The 16,501-nt window shown below is 48.9% G+C and overlaps 1 protein-coding gene across 2 annotated transcripts in view; it reads right to left on the bottom strand.

Annotated features, from left to right (window-relative positions):
- Positions 1-16,501, bottom strand: part of PSD (pleckstrin and Sec7 domain containing) — a 105,712-nt gene that overhangs the window by 1,683 nt on the left and 87,528 nt on the right. For both annotated transcript variants that reach the window (XM_053387964.1, XM_053387965.1), the window contains exons 11-15: positions 8,911-9,089; positions 5,736-5,806; positions 2,524-2,681; positions 1,929-2,073; positions 1,341-1,484 (exon numbers count right to left, since the gene is read on the bottom strand). In XM_053387964.1, the coding sequence (XP_053243939.1) occupies positions 1,341-1,484; positions 1,929-2,073; positions 2,524-2,681; positions 5,736-5,806; positions 8,911-9,089 (697 nt within the window). The remainder of the gene's footprint in view (positions 1-1,340; positions 1,485-1,928; positions 2,074-2,523; positions 2,682-5,735; positions 5,807-8,910; positions 9,090-16,501) is intronic.

Raw genomic sequence — 16,501 nt, 5'->3', positions numbered from 1 at the left:
GCAGGGAAGGGAAACGTGAGAGGCAGCTGGTTGGGGGGGAACCCCTTTGCACATCACACCCCTTATTAAGCCTGTTTATTCAGATCCCATTTCTGCTCCAGGGAGGAGCTGGACTGCTCTCTGCCCTCAACAATAACCCTGAGAGGCAGTGAGTGGCTGAGTGGGGATTTGAGCCCTGCCCATCCTTTGAAATAACTGTGTGTGGTTCTTATCCCCCATTTCAAAAAGGGTATTGTAGAGCAGGGGAAGGCACAGATCAAAGGAGTCTCAGCATCTTTCCTACAAGAAAGACCTAAACATTTGGGGCTAGTAAGTTTACATGGGAGAAAGACTACTATGTGAAGGTTTATAAAAAAGGTGGGCAAGAGATAAAAATTCACAAACTGCTGGTTTGGGAGAATCAAGGGTGTTTTACACACAATGCATAATTACCCTAAGAAATCCAATGGGATAGGCAACAGAGACACATTAAAATGTTTTTAAATAGTGTGATTAGACACGGGGAAGGCTATAGCAGTGTTAGAAACTCAGCTATATAAGCTAAGCGCTAAATGGCAGCTTAAACCAAGGTTACAGTTGCCACAGCGGAATGTTTATTTGCCAGGGGGATTGGAATGGATGAGTCTTGGGGTCCCTTCCAACGATACGATTCTATGATCTCAACTACATTGCTCGACTGTAGCTTGCTCGTACCACAGTTTGCTTGTCCCAGTTATGCAAGGAGGAGAAACACACATGGTATGGACTAAGGCAGAGGTTTTAAAACTGGTCACAGGCCCAGAAATCTCCATGTAGTCGTAATTCAACCTGTGCCAGTAGCAAAATGTGCCTGGCTTGTTTCGAACAATGGGCTACAGGTGTCTCAGCAGCTGCTGAATGTACCTCCAACTACAGAGGAACTGTGAGCAGGATTAAACTATAACCCATCATGTCAATGCAAGGATTTCTGCTTGTGCAATGGGTCTCTGCCCCCTATGCTCTCCCCAAATCTGCTCCAGAAAGCTGGGGGGATTCAGGGAGAGGAGAGAGTTTCCCTTCCCAAACAGAAGCCCGTGTTGATGAAATGTTCACGTAACGCTACGCTGGGCTTCCACCCTGCTCTGCCTGCCAATGTCAGCTGCCTTGGGACATTTCTGCCTTGACTGTGGGTTTCCTGGTGGGCTTTGGTCTGATCCAGGAAGGGCTTGCAAAGCACGACTGTCCCTGGTGCCGGGTCACCTCTCTGGTGAGCAGCCCCAGTATAGGACTGATTTGGCTGTAAAGGTGGCGCTTCCCTTGCGAGAACTTCCACCACCAGGCTGTGGCAAATTCGGGGGGCACCTGCCCGCTCCCTTACTGACCTCGAATATCAGGTACTCCTCCTTTTGCTTCAGCTCTTCGTACTCCTTGCCCTTGACCTTCTTCTCCGGCAGGGAGGAGCGGTGCTCAAGCAACTCTGCTGCCATGGCTTTGAATTTGGCCTCGTGACTCTTTACTTGCTCCTCCTGGGAAAAGGAAGGAAAGAAGTTCCCTTGACTTCAGCTGTCCAGCCTCACCATCTAACTTCCTTTCCCTCCATTCCCCTGCACCGCAGCTCTTTTAAATTTGATTATAACCCCTTTTCAGAGAAGCTGAGAAGCTGCTGGCATGGGTTTTTGCAGCACCCCTATCCCCCCCCACTGAGCTAAACATGTACAATGACTTCCACCCATCCTTAAGTTGGTGCCTTCTTATGCTGTCTTCTGGAAGTATCTGCCCCCCCTCCACAAAGTTATGTAGACTGTGTATGACATCCCTGCCCCTCAAGGGAGCTGCTTTCTAAACATGGCAGTTCCTGCTCCATCCTTTGTTAGCCTTTAAGGTGCCCACAAGCCTCTTTGATCCTGCAACCCTACCACGTCGTCTTTCTCCAATTCCTCTCGGTGGCAGAGGCCTGGTCCTCCGCTTACCTGAGACAGCCGTGTGGTGGAGCTGGGCAACAGCGGGCGGCTAAACTTCTTCTGAGACCCAATAGCAGCTGGGAACGGGGGTGCGGAGAACATGGCTGCCACCACATTGATGCGTGTGATCCAGGAATTCATTTGCTCCGTGTTCCTGGAGGAAGATGCAAAAGTCAACAGATGAGGTTCCCCTTCCTTCCTTGCACTAGGACCGCAGCTTCTTCCAGGTTTTGTATTAAAAAATGGAAAAAGTGTTTTGTGTGTGTGTATGTATTTGTCTTAACAAGGGACAGGCCTAGGACAGGGCTGAACTAACCAAAGCATACTCTGTGACTGGAGAAACGCAACCAAATTGAGATGGAGATTGTAAGTGGCTGGGACACTTTTAAGGAAGGGAAAAATTAAAGCAGAGGCAACTGGAGCAGATCTGAAGCAAGGTCTGCTCTGGTTAAGCTCACAGAGGCGGAATCTGAGAAAAATCTGAGAAAAGGGGGCAGTGTGGGAGCGACAACTTCCCAGCACGCCATTTCCCTTTCTTGCTCTCCCTCCCCTCTTGTCTGGATGCCCAGGGCTTTCAACATGGGCCCCAAGACGATCAACTTACTGGGCCTGGAAGAGGAAGACTCTCCAGTCAGCCGTTCTGAGGTAGAAGACGTTGGGCCTCTTGTTGTAGTCCGATGCTTGGGTGGCCAAGGAGTGGTGGATGCTGATGGCATTCTTCAGTTCCTCCTCGGCCAGGGCCTTGCCAGGCTTGTACTCCTCCTGAAATGCAGGCAGGCAGACAGTGGGTGGGTCTGGTGAATTTGCTCCTCCTGACCCCAGCCTAAAGGGCATGGGGCTCCCCCTCCCTCGCATCTCAAGAGTCTGATCTTAGGTCAGAGTGTGATGTAACCAAGAGGCTTCTAGGACTGCAGATTGGGACTTTGTGCACATCCAGAAAATCCCAAATAAGGGGACCTCAGATCTGGTAGGCAGGACATTGGACTACAGCAGATATACCATTACATGTTTCAGTTGAGTTTTGTGTGTATATATACGTATATAAAATTTGCATCAGCTTAATTTTTACTTAGATGTGTCAGAAGGTGGGCATTTTTGTAAAAATGCATGGAAACCAGAGGAGCTCTCTGAAAGACTCTGGGTGGCATTTTTCTTCCCATTCATTATTGGTCTTGGGTTATGACCTGCTCTTGCCATTACGTACTGCAATATCCACTCTGCCCATTCTCCTAACCAAAATTCATAAACACTCTGCCACAAACATATTAAACATCCACATTCGGGGAGGGGGGATTCCTGTGCAAAATCTAAGTCATGCAGTTGTCTTGCTATAGCTGTCCAGTTCATTCCAATTAAGGCACGCAGTGCAGACCACAACTACCCTGGCTGACTGGCCCTTGCTTCTTTAGCAGCGCCCAAGGAGACAGCTAAAGCAGGATGTGTTTCTGCTTAACAACGTTCAGGAATAAATGAGTAGTCCCTCGCTGCCCAAATGGAGCTCTGGAAGTATTGACAGATATCCAGCATTTCACAGGACTGCTCATTACAAGGGCGTGGGGGCATCTGTCCCTGTTAGCTTCCAGCAGTATGAGTTTGGCGGTGAAAATAATTCCTTGATACAAATACGGCTTCTCTGAAATGGCTGCTCCTGCAAGGCCATCCTCACAGGTGCCTAAGAAGTGTCCCGATATATGAGGCCAAAGGCATAGCTCACCCAGCATCCCATTCCACCCAATGTTCCCTACCAAATTTGAATCATGTTGCATCTCTTCTAACACCCTATGCCAGCCATGGGCTTCACCGCCTCCTGTTCCTTCCTCTGCCCACTGGCATTGACTGGCACCAGTGCCACATCTCTTCTGTGGCAGACTGAATCTGAATCTGTCCCGACTGTTTGTCATCTCCCTGAGGCTTCCATCACACAGCCAAGTGGCTACCGAAAACTGAATCTAGGTAGTCATTCTACTTGCTGCTTAGCTTCCACTAAGATCAGGGCTTTCCAGACTGTTTTTCAACTACAACTCCCATCATCCCTAGCTAGCAGGACCAGTGGCAGCTCCCACAGCAATGGCCACCAACCTGGATGTCTTTAAAAGAGGATCAGATAAATGCATGGAATAAAGGTAAAGGGACCCCTGACCATTAGGTCCAGTCGTGACCGACTCTGGGGTTGCGGCGCTCATCTCGCTTTATTGACCAAGGGAGCCGGCGTACAGCTTCCGGGTCATGTGGCCAGAATGACTAAGCCGCTTCTGGCGAACCAGAGCAGCGCATGGAAACGCCGTTTACCTTCCCGCTGGAGCGGTACCTATTTATCTACTTGCACTTTTGATGTGCTTTCGAACTGCTAGGTTGGCAGGAGCAGGGACCGAGCAACAGGAGCTCACCCCGTCACAGGGATTTGAACCGCCGACCTTCTGATCGGCAAGCCCTAGGCTCTGTGGTTTAACCCACAGCACCACCTACGTCCCTCTCAAAATGCATGGAGAGGAGAGGGCTATTGAGGGCTGCTAGATACAACGGCTATGCTCTGCCTCCACAGTCTGAGGCAGCAATGCTTCTGAAACCACAAGAGAGGGGAGGAGTCTTGTGCTCGAATCCTGCTTGCAGGTTTCCCCAGAGGCAACTGTTCAGACACTGTGAGAACGTGATGCTGGACCAGATGTGCTGCTAGCCTGATCCTCCATGCTCTTCCCATGTTCTTCGTTTGCAACCCTTTGGGAAATTGTGCATCGCGTTGGCTGCATCAACACTGCCTGCCGAGTGGGGAATTTCTCTTTTTTTGCTGAAATAATTTCTCTCCCGCTGCAGTTCAGCCAGACTTCTGGTGTGGAAGCTGACATGTATGTAGGCCTGTCCCTTTTTAAAAAATGTGCACAATCATCACAATTATCTCAGGCTCGTCTTAAATTGGGGAGGATGATTCACCCTTCAATTTTTCTGGGTTAACGAAAGCAAGAAGAGTTGCAAGATGCCCCAAGAGTTCTAAAAAGGGAAATGATGCCGTTTCAGTTTGGATGAAGACCCGTAACACTTGAGAGGCCTACTACACAGGGCTATCGCGAGGCTAACTATAACAGAACCTGCAAAGTGTTTCGCAACCTTTAGCTGCTGCAGAGCAGAATCTGCGAAAATGCAGTATCCACATAAATTTTGCACGGCAGGAATATGAATGTTTCATGCAAGCTTAGTGTCCCGGTTTTTAATCCTCCGGACCCGGCCACCCCTGCAGGACCTAAGCAGTCCGGTGAAGTGAAGGGTGTCAAGACAGTACGCATCAGTTAGGCAGAAGCGGAGCTCTTTCCCCCTGATATTGCAAGAGACACTCGTCTCGACAGCACTAAGGCAGATGCAAAGCCAAGCCAAGAGACTGTCACAGCAGATGATCTTCTACATTGACTCTGGTCTGCGTGACACATGGCTGGACTTTCCATGCAGTCTCACTTTCAGTTCAGAAAGGGTCTAAACAACATCCTGAGGACAAGAGAATATAATTTCTCTGGCCGTGTAGGAAAGCTCATGCTATGGGCAGAGTTGGGAAAGATGTCAGAAATTGCACATGTACGTAAATGAGGGCAGGGGCTTGAGATCAACAACTTGGCAGATGGAGCAGGGAACTGGCGGGGAAAGAGGAGATTCCCAATGAATTCCATGCCCAGCCAATCTCAATACTCCTCGTCTTCAGTCCCAGCTTTCCTAGTCAACATTTCAGTTTAATGAACGGAGTTATTGGAAACAGAACAAAACATGCAAAAACCATGGGGAAAACTGGGTTGGCTCCCTTATTCCAGCCAATGGAAATCATGCTTTAGTTACCTTCTGTAGATACAGGATCATGCCCTTCAGGATTGCGTGGAAAGTCTTCCATCCCCTCTTCCCTCTTGGGGCTGCCAAGGAAAAGGGAGAAGAGTCATTGCAAAAGCTAAAGGCCTCAGTGAGAGGGGGGCAAGATCTGTGGAGGCATGAATTTCTGGGGGCCTGGGAATGAGCACATTCTGTATGGCGGGGCTGGCAAGGACAGGGCTGGTCCCATCCTGCTGTTTTCTAGGGCAGAGGCATCAGGAAGCTGTTGAAGCTCCACTGAGAGGAAGCAGGCGCAGCGAGTGGCTCCTGCCAGGTAATTCTGTCCTCGGCAACAGATACGAAGCATACAGGCACAGCATCTAATCAGATCAAAAAGGCATTAGCTGCCTGGGATTAGGAAGGATTTTGCAGGGAAAATGGAGGGCGCAGCGTGGATGCATACTTTGGGATGGGCAGGTACCTTCACACCAGGCAAATGACTTTGTTCCCCGAGTGCTAACTGCCCTCTGTGAACCTGGAAGAACGTCCTCGCCTTGCACCCCGCTCCCCTGCCCCTAATTGAAAACCATGCCCAGACAAAGTGACCTAAGGGAATAGGCTGTCACCTGGCAGAATGAGCTTAGTTTATACCCAGCAATCTCTCCAGTACAACCTTCCCCCCCCCCACCAACCGCTCTGTGCAACCTTCCCAGTGCCCTCCCTGAAGGTTATGCATGGTCCCATGCTGCCAGCCACATCTGGCACAAAATTGCAATGGTATTAAAAACCCAGCAACCTGCAGGAAACAAAAAAAAAAAAAAAATCCCCACATCCCGCCCCCTTGCCCCAGGCTAGAGATCTGCGGCAGCTTCCGCAATCCATCCTGAGGAAAAGCCATACTTGACTCGAACGTTCCTGACCTGCTCCTGCAACACATGTCGTTTGGACTCCACCCTAGCCTGCAATCCTATAGACACTTAAACTCAGTGGGGCTTGCTTCTGAGTACACATGCATGTGGACAGAAGTGCTTAAGTGGCCCTGTTCAAAGAAGCTGAAGATAAACACCAAGAACACTGCTAAGGCAAATATGAACCACCATTTATCCTTGGATAAGATGTTCTAAATAAGGGGTCGGCAACGTGTGGCCCATGGGCCGAATGCGGCCCATGAAGACCGTTTTACCGGCCCAGGAGCCACCCCTGAACTGAGCCACCCACTTGGCGAGTCCCCCTAAACCAGCGCGGCACAGGGACTTGCCGAGCAGCGCCAGAAATTGCGTCTGCACACATGCAGATACAGTGGTACCTCGGGTTAAGTACTTAATTTGTTCCGGAGGTCTGTACTTAACCTGAAACTGTTCTTAACACTTTAGCTAATGGGGCCTCCTGCTGCTGCTGCGCCACCGGAGCCCGATTTCTGTTCTTATCCTGAAGCAAAGTTCTTAACCTGAAACACTATTTCTGGGTTAGAGGAGTGTGTAACCTGAAGCGTATGTAACCTGAAGCGTATGTAACCCGAGGTACCACTGTACTGTAAATCGTGTCTGCGAATGTCCAGACGCTGAAAATTGCTTCTACGCAGGTGCGATTTTCAGCGTCTGAGCATGCGCAGATGCGATTTCTGGCGTCATGCTGTGCCAGTCCGGGCCACGGACGATCTCCGTGGGAGTGATCCGGCCCATGGCCGGTAAACCTTGCCGACCCCTGATCTAAACCATACCATCACTGCTTTTTTTGTTTGTTTTTGAATTGCAACCTGTTCCTCACCAGATTTCCACTGATGAAGCGGGAGATATTAAGACGCAGCCTGTATGTGGCGCCATCAACACAGTACAGCAACCCATCCTAGACCCTTTAGGAATGGCAGAGACTCCACAAGACTGCAGGAGGGGAAGAGTAACTTTGCAGAGCTTGTACAAAACACTTTAAGGAACAGGGAAGGACAAAGGACTGGCTGGAATTTGTGAACGGAGCCCCTTTGCGACAGCAATTGCTGGTTAAAACAAACTCCCATAGAATCTGAATCGGTCAGAAAAAATGGTGGGCTTTTGTTTCCGGCAAAAAAATTGCAACTCCCTTTGAATTGTTTTGAAATAAGAGAGGGGGGTTGATTTTAAATAGGTGCCCAATAGGTGCACCTCAAGCAAGATAATCCAAACAATATGCTGTGTGGGTAAGGGCAGAGGAGTTAGTCATACAGGGAGTTTCCATGAACATAAAAGGGGGGGGCGGGTCTTTCCTCATGTGAGACACGGACAAAGACTCTGGTGACCAACATCCTTTTTTTCCAGGTGCAGCAGACCTGGCTGCCATAGATGTTTCACCACACAATTCTGGACATGTGAGAACATCAGTAGCGGATCACATACTAGCCCCTCTGGGTTGTTTTTAAAAAATTAATAAATTACTGGGGAGGATGTCTTTCTGCATAAGCTTTTATACAACAACAACAACAACAAATTATTTATACCCTGCCCATCTGGCTGGGTTTCCCCAGCCACTCTGGGCGGCTCCCAACAGAATATTAAAAACACGGTAAAACATCAAACATTAAAAACTTCCCTAAATAATAATTTTTTGCTTACACACTCCTTGGCAAAGCTGAAATATTTGCAAGGTGTGTTTCTTGGGCCAAAGACAGGGCAAGGATCCTGCCTTCAAAGGCGATGCCATTTTAAAAGTTTCCTCCTGCCTGTGTGGGGCTAAAAGGAAGCGGTGCCCAGCGCAGACCAGCACCTCCTTGCTCACTTCCTCATGTGTGGTCAAGGGCAGCCCGTGCCATTGCCAAGAGGAAGCCCCCTCATTGCGCCGCACACCACCACCAATATCTTTTTTAAAAAAAAATATGTTTATTAAAATTTTCAAAAAAATATAAAAGAAAAACAGAGAAGAAAAAAAAGAAAGAAGAAAGAAAAGAAAAAGAAAAAAGCAACAGTTGAAAAAGTTTACCTTAATTACATTCCGTGCCCAATTTCCTTGACTTCCCCACACCTGCCCTTCTTGTATTCCAATTCCAATTTTTAGCTCAGCAATTTTTGTCCCCCCACTTTACCTTGTTTGCTCTAATTCAATTTACTTAATCAATTTTAACTTCTAAACCTCAATCTTTATATTTCAAAACTTATTCTTAAAATACTTTTCCTAAATTCCCCCCATCAATTTAATTAACCTATTTTAACTTAAAAACCACCACCAATATCAGACTTACTCTTCTTGCAATCTGGCTCGGCGTGGCTCTTGCGGACGAGGAGGCTGTGCTTGTATGTAGCGATGCTGGGATCCTGCGAGAAATCCAGGAAAGGGTTGCTGCAGCTGCTGATGCGCTTGATGGACTTGGGGTTGGGGTCTGCCAGTTCGGAAAGCGACTTGCGCAGTTCCTCTTCGTCTCTGCACGGCAAACAAGCAGCGTTTTAAAATCAGCTCAGGCCCCACACCGGCCCCACCAATAGCTCACCCTGCCTATGGTCCAGTCATTGTGCCTTGACCATTTTCAAGTGGACGAGGAGGAGGAAAGCCCTGCTGCAGGAAGACAAAGCCCTTTTCCTAGATCCTGGCTGCAGTTGCTTCTTCTAGCCTGGGGGTGAGGAACCGGTGGCCCTCGCAGTTGCTGCTAGACCGCAGCTCCCATCGTCTCCACCAACTGGCCTTGCTGCCTGTGGCTGATGGCAACCCATCAGCACATGGGAGGCCACAGGTCTCCCCCACCCATACACGCCAACGGCGATATGAAACTGACAAGACTCATTGTTGGCATCTGTCTGTCTCCAGAAACAATGGAGTGCACATCTGGGGGTGAAGTTAAACCACTGCATTAGCATCATCGAAGCAACCTCCCTGGGGTGCAAGCCTGAGCAGTGTGTCTGGAGGTCTTGGCCTGCCCAGTTGACAGGACCCCCTTCTCAGCCTCAATGATGTGGTCCAAAGGAAAGCAGAGCAATACGTTTGGCTTGGCTGCAGGAGTTGCTGGAAGGAGGCGTACAAGGTGCCATCCAACCGTCTTAGGTATTCTACTCTGGATCTGTGTAGGGCTTACTCCTTAGTCTTTTCTTCTCCCAAAGATAACCCACAAGGCAGCAGAGGTTTAACATCAATTATTTCCTTCTTCTAGATGGGCTACCACCCACCTACCTCCCACTTCCCTCTACAGCAGACGCAGAAACCACCTTCTTAATAATAATAATAATCATCAATCAATTGACATCGCTTGTAGGGTTGCAAGAAGTTTTGAATTATATGAATTATTGCGAAAAAGGACTAAGAAGGAGTTTATTTAAGCTTTGGATTTTATAGCAATAACTATTAAATTAAAATGCAAAATCAGAAAGAAAGTTAGAAAACCATTAGTCGAGGTTGACGGAAGTCCTAGGCTGTGATAGCCAAAGTTTTAGTTATATTGTATAAGATGGGATGTTATGTTTGGAAAACGTGTTCAAAACCAATAAAAATGATACATATATAAATAGCTGGAGGGCCAAGTTTGGCCATGCCTGCTGTAGGGTCATGTAGGGTCAAAAGTAACCAAATCTATTCACTGCATGATCCTTTCTTAAGTGTGGCAGGCATGTGGCTTCCTTTTAAGTCTTCGGTTTTCACCAAGACACATTTAAGGGATTTGCCAGGTAGAAAGGACCCTAGGAAACTGCTTTATACAAGAGTTAGATCACTGGTTTGTCTAGCCTGGTATTATACCCCGCCCTTCCCGGTTCAGGAAACTGGGCTCAGGGCGGCTAACAAAACACTTAATTGATACTACAAAAAAAGCATAAAATACGGTATAAAGTGTAAATAACAATAAAATCAAGAATCAAAAATCAATTTAGGGGGGAAATCCAGCCAATAAACATTGGGTGATCACCAGGGCTAGCTGGCTAAATTAGTCCCACTTGGGCCAGCGAGGAGACCAGGGGAGAACCAGCTGTGGGATCCCAGAGCGGGCAACCTTCACAAAAAGGGGAGGGGGAGGGAAGGAAGGGGAACAAAAGATCAGGCTTCTTGACGGTTGGACCCACTATTGGTCTTGTCCATTTAATCTGCTAGAGCCTGTCTTTGCATGGAGGTGAAGTCCCTAACTTACTGAGAGTCTGAGACTCAATGGCTACCCTCCCCTGGTTTAAAAGGTAAAGGTACCCCTGCCCGTACGGGCCAGTCTTGACAGACTCTGGGGTTGTGCGCCCATCTCACTCAAGAGGCCGGGGGCCAGCGCTGTCCGGAGACACTTCCGGGTCACGTGGCCAGCGTGACAAAGCTGCATCTGGCGAGCCAGCGCAGCACACGGAACGCAGTTTACCTTCCCGCTGGTAAGCGGCCCCTATTTATCTACTTGCACCCGGAGGTGCTTTCGAACTGCTAGGTTGGCAGGCGCTGGGACCGAGCGACGGGAGCGTACCCCGCCGCGGGGATTCGAACCGCCGACCTTTCGATCGGCAAGCCCTAGGCGCTGAGGTTTTTACCCACAGCGCCACCCGCGTCCCATCTCCCCTGGTTTAGCTGGCCAGAAAAAGTCAAAGAACCTAATTCTGGCTTGAAAGGGGAAAACACACACACACACACACACACACACACACACACAAATGGATTTTAAAAGTTAAGAAATTGCAGAACATGATTATCTAGAAAGAGGCAGCCTTTTGCTGCTTTCAAGATGAGTGCGTATGCAGACACTTTTGACTTAACCTTAAAAATCAAGAAAAAAACTGATCTAAACTTTGCATGTATATTACTCATCATGTGAGTCAAGGGAGGGGGGTTGTTGTTTTATTTTTAAAGAACTAAAATGATTAGTTGTAAGCATGCAAATGTCCTGTACATTACTTAAAACACAACCCACCCACCCACTACAGAAGTAGGAAAAAAATGCACAAAACTAATCTGACCACGGAGGAGTGGGGTGGGACGAGCTTTGTGGGTGGGGAATGTGTTGTTCATCACGGTAGCTGAGCTGAAAGAGCACAGTGAAGAAAAAGCAATGCCTATACTGTAGACAACGTTAGCCAAATATAAGAGAGAGAGAGAGAGAGAGAGAGAGAGAGAGAGAGAGAGAGAGAGAGAGAAAGCGCAGAACAGAATTCCTGCATTGCAGGGAGTTGGTCTAGATCCATGTTAGGAACTCGGATATATAAGCTAGTCACCAAACAGCTCCTTAAACCAGGTTACAGATGCCGAAACAAAATGCCTAGTTGGCTTGAGCTGAGATAGCTTGAAAGCCGTTGTATTTTCAAGACGTCTTTTTGGTTCCTGAAATTCATCCTGATTGTGCAGGTAAAATATAACAGACAGGATGTGTTGCCTGTGTGTGAAAGCAGTCAAGCTCCAAGGATCCCCAGACATGCACATCCAGATGGTGGAGACATCAGGCGCCATCCTGGTGCCCAGACATCTTCACTTGGTTGCAGGTGGCCGATCGCCAGGTGCAGAATGTCCCTAGTGCCTGGACTAGAAGACCCTTGGGGTCCCTTCCAACTCTACAAAATAGGATCCAAAATGCAGCAGTCTGACTGGTCCTAGAACAATAGGATTCAGAACACAGCAGTCTGATTGGTCCTAGAACAATGCAGCAGTATGATTGGTCTGCAGGAGCCACCCAATCCAGCTCCAGGTGGAAGTGAATCCACAACCTGATTGGCCTACAGGAGAATCCCAGAATTAGCCAATCACGTGCGACCCATTGTGTAAATAATGTATATAAAGCAGATATTTTGGGGGAAACTTTCATTCCTCCTCACCACTGTGAGCTGAATAAAGAGCATAAAATCTATTCTCAACTCTGAGTATATTTCACTCAATTTTATGATTCCTTGAACATAGTAAACCTATCAGGTTTATCCATCTAATCAGTCAATCAAGCCATCAATCGTCTATTGTCTTTCATTCTCCCCACAATATTCTACTAAGCTATCATCTGCACACAGCCCACAGTATGGTTACGGCTCGGGACGAGTTTGGGTTATTCTTTCTATCAGTCCCCAGCTTTGTTGAAATATAATTTTGGGGTCATAAAGGCCTCAGAGGCAGAGACTTGAGGAGCTGCAGCGAAGAACAGGAGGTAGGTTAAGTGCGAATGACCTGTTGCTCCTCTGCCTTATTTCCCAGCGCCCTTCAACAGAACCTGCTGCTTCTGCAGCCTTGGCAAAGACCTGCCTCTTATTTCAAAAGGAAGCTGGTGTTCTGCGCATCTCTTAATGCGGAAAGGCCTTGCAGCTCCCCAATATCAAAGGGATCTCTACAGAAAAAAGAGAGAGAGATTCGCAGATACGGAGGGAGGCGTCACGGACAAAAACCTGACCGCAAATGAAGACGAGAGTTGATTCTGTCTCCCCACCCCACCCCGCCCACAAAGGCGCACATGGAAAAGGACCCTAAAGCAGGCCGGGGTGTGCGCACACAGTGACACATCCCTTCGGGGTTGGGGACAAGTGACGGGTCTCTCCTGCGCCGTCTGCCTCATGAATCATGGCTCGGTACTGGCTCCACACCGCGCCAGGGCGGAGGGAAGCTGGCACGCTGCATTTTCCCTCACAAACACAACGCAGACTTAAATGCATCAAGCCCAAGCCGAGCTGTCTCCATGGCGACAGCCTCGGCGATGCTGGCTTGGCGCCAGGGTTGCAAACCAAGATGATTAATTCCAACAAATCCATTGAACAAGTCGGTGGGGAGGGAAGCCAAGTGGGCAGATGAGAAAGCTGGCACAGCCCACGTCACTTCAGGTTGGCGGAGAGCAAATGCCAGAGTGAAGGGCACTCTGTTTGCCCCTGCCCCTCCCATGGATCCTGTCCCAAGCTCGCCTTTCAGCGCAGCTTTTGCTTCCGAGGGACCAAAAATATAGCACAGGGCCCAAATCGCTAGGTCTGACGCTTCTGCGATTCATTGGATGATGGCAATCAATACTAACACTAATAATAGTACTTTAAAAACTGTATTATTTCTACCAAATATGGGATGTCTCGGGTTCCATGATGGATGGAAGGCAGCACATAAATGTAAGAAAAGGATAAAATAAATAATACAGCACTTGAAAACACAAAAAGCTATATAGAAGTTAAAAAACAACAACCAAATCTGTTACCCACAGGTTCACAATCTAATTACCTTTACAAAATGCTAAGCATGTTAGTAGAAACCACCTCCAAGTACAGTAGTAATAATCATAATAATTTATTATTTATACTCCGCCCATCTGGCTGGGTTTCCCCAGCCACTCTGGGCAGCTCCCAACAGAATAATAATAAATAATAATAATAATAATAATAATAATAATAATAATAATAGAAAAGCTGTAAAACGTTAAAAATCTCCCTAAACAGGGCTGCCTTCAGATCCTTCAGAATAGATCCAAAAGCATGGCTGCCCCAGCCAATCTCACGTTATGGGGTTCTGCAAGTGCTCCCTGCGATATCCAAGACTCAGACCACTTAATGGCTTTATGGTTTATAGACAGCACCTTGGCTTGGAAACATATTGGTAGCAGTATAAGGAAGAGTGCCCTCTCATCATTTTAGGACTGTATTGAAACCCCTCACTATGTATCCATGGTTTACATGAACTGCGGGGTAATCACCTTGGCGCTTCTAAGGCTTTCTCTCTGCCGGTATCTTTGGTGGCAGCCGCAAGAAGTGTGCTCTTATTTCCTCCGGAGAGCAGCCTGAGAAACACCAGAGTTGGATTTAATGCTCTTTATTCAGCTCATAGTGGTGAGGAGGAATGGAAGTTCCCCCAGAATGTCTGCTTTATATACATTATTTACACAATGGGCTGCACGTGATTGGCTAATTCCTGGACTCTCCTGTAGGCCAATCAGGTTGTGGATTCACTTCCACCTGCAGCTGGATTGGATGGCTCCTGCGGACCAATCATACTGCTGCATTGTTCTAGGACCAATCAGACTGCTGCATTTTGGATCCTATTCAACTCAGTACATAACAGAACCTGTTAGAATCATAGAATTGTAAAAGGTAAAAGGTAAAGGACCCCTGGATGGTTAAGTCCAGTCAAAGGTGACTGAGGTTGCGGCGCTCATCTCGCTTTCAGGCCAAGGGAGCCGGTGTTTGTTCACAGACAGTTTTCCGGTTTCTGTGGCCAGCATGACTAAACCACTTCTGGCGCAACGGGACACCATGCCAAGTGCCAGAGTGCACGGAAATGAAGTTAACCTTCTTATTTATCTACTTGCACTGGCATGCTTTTGAACTGCTAGGTTGGCAAGAGCTGGGACAGAGCTCACCCCGTTGCGGTGAATCGAACTGCCAACCTTCCGATCGGCAAGCCCAAGAGGCTCAGTGGTTTAGACCACAGTGCCACCTGCGTCCATGGCTTCCCGTCGGGGAATCGAACCCCGGTCTCCTGTGTGACAGATGGGGATACTTACCACTACAACCATGGTAGCTAGATTCATGAGACAGCCGTGTTTTGCTAGTAAAGGGACCCCTGATCATTAGGTCCGGTCGTAACCGACTCTGGGGTTGCGGCGCTCATCTCGCTTTATTGGCCGAGGGAGCCGGCGTACAGCTTCCGGGTCATGTGGCCAGCACGGCTGAGCTGCTTCTGGCGAACCAGAGCAGTGGATGGAAACGCCATCTACCTTCCCGTCGTAGTGGTACCTATTTATCTACTTGCACATTGATGTACTTTCAAACTGCTATGTTGGCAGGAGCAGGGACCAAGCAACGGGAGCTTACCCCGTCGCGGGGATTCGACCCACCGACCTTCTGATCGGCAAGTCGTAGGCTCTGTGGTTTGACCCACAGCGCCACCTGCGTCCCTATATGTTTTGCTAGGTTCCATGGCAAATCTGAAAAAGGCTACAGAGTGCCTTTAAATTGCCTAGCAACTGCAAAGGGTGCTATCACTCAGCCCCTCAGTCTTGCAACACAGCACGGATTCAAACTGCCGACCTTCTGACTGGCAAGCCCAAGAGGCTCAGTGGTTTAGACCACAGCGCCACTGGCGTCCCTCATAGAACTGTAGAGCTGGAAGGCACCACAAGCGCCATCTAGTCCACTCCACTGCAATGCAAGAATCTTTTGCCCAGCATGTGGCTTGAACACACAACCCTACTGTCAGAGGCTCAGGAGCAGAAGCACAGGGGAGAGAGCAAATAGAGAGCGGAGGAGAGGAATCCGAGGGGAGCGTAGGGGAATATGACAGTGACCCGAGAGATTCCATGAGCTTCTCCAGCGAATCAGAAGATTCCCAGAAGGGGGCGCCGATGGTAAGGGCAAGGGGGGTCCCAGGGGGGACGCACCAGAAGCAAGGGGCCAGCGGGGACTCCCAAGGGAGCAGCGGAGGATCAGGACCAGCTCCCCCACCAGCGCGCAGTGGGGGGGAAGAGTCACATGAATCAGGACCAGCCTCTCCTCCAGCGGGGAGAGAAGATGAGTCAGGGCTGACCACGCCCCCATCGGAAAGTGGAGAAACGGAGGGGAGGTCAGGTCCAGCTAGCCTCCCCGAAGGAGGGAGCAGTGACACAAGTGTAATGGTCAGAAGGAAAGTGGGAGGCTGCGCGCGCGCGCCAAGTTCAAATGTGGAGGAGCGCGGGACAGCAGAAAACCCGGATTGGGAGCCAGGTCCTAAAGCCCGAAGGAGGGAGGGGGAAGAGTCAGGGGACTCAGCGTCAGAAGAGTCTAGGAAGGGTGAGACCCCGACTAGCAGGCGGACCCAGAGAAGGAAGGAACAGAGGAAGAGGTGGAGTAAGGCTAGAATCTTAAACTGGTGTCAGGGGGGAGGAGATTCAGACGGAGCTTCGGCGGCCTAAGGTTACAGACGTAGCGTTGCACGCTGCGCGTGTGGAAGTGAAACTGAAC

This window comes from Podarcis raffonei, chromosome 5 (assembly GCF_027172205.1).
Source record: "Podarcis raffonei isolate rPodRaf1 chromosome 5, rPodRaf1.pri, whole genome shotgun sequence".
In the NCBI taxonomy this organism is placed as follows: Eukaryota; Metazoa; Chordata; class Lepidosauria; order Squamata; family Lacertidae; genus Podarcis; species Podarcis raffonei.
This window is presented reverse-complemented; position numbering and strand designations above follow the sequence as displayed.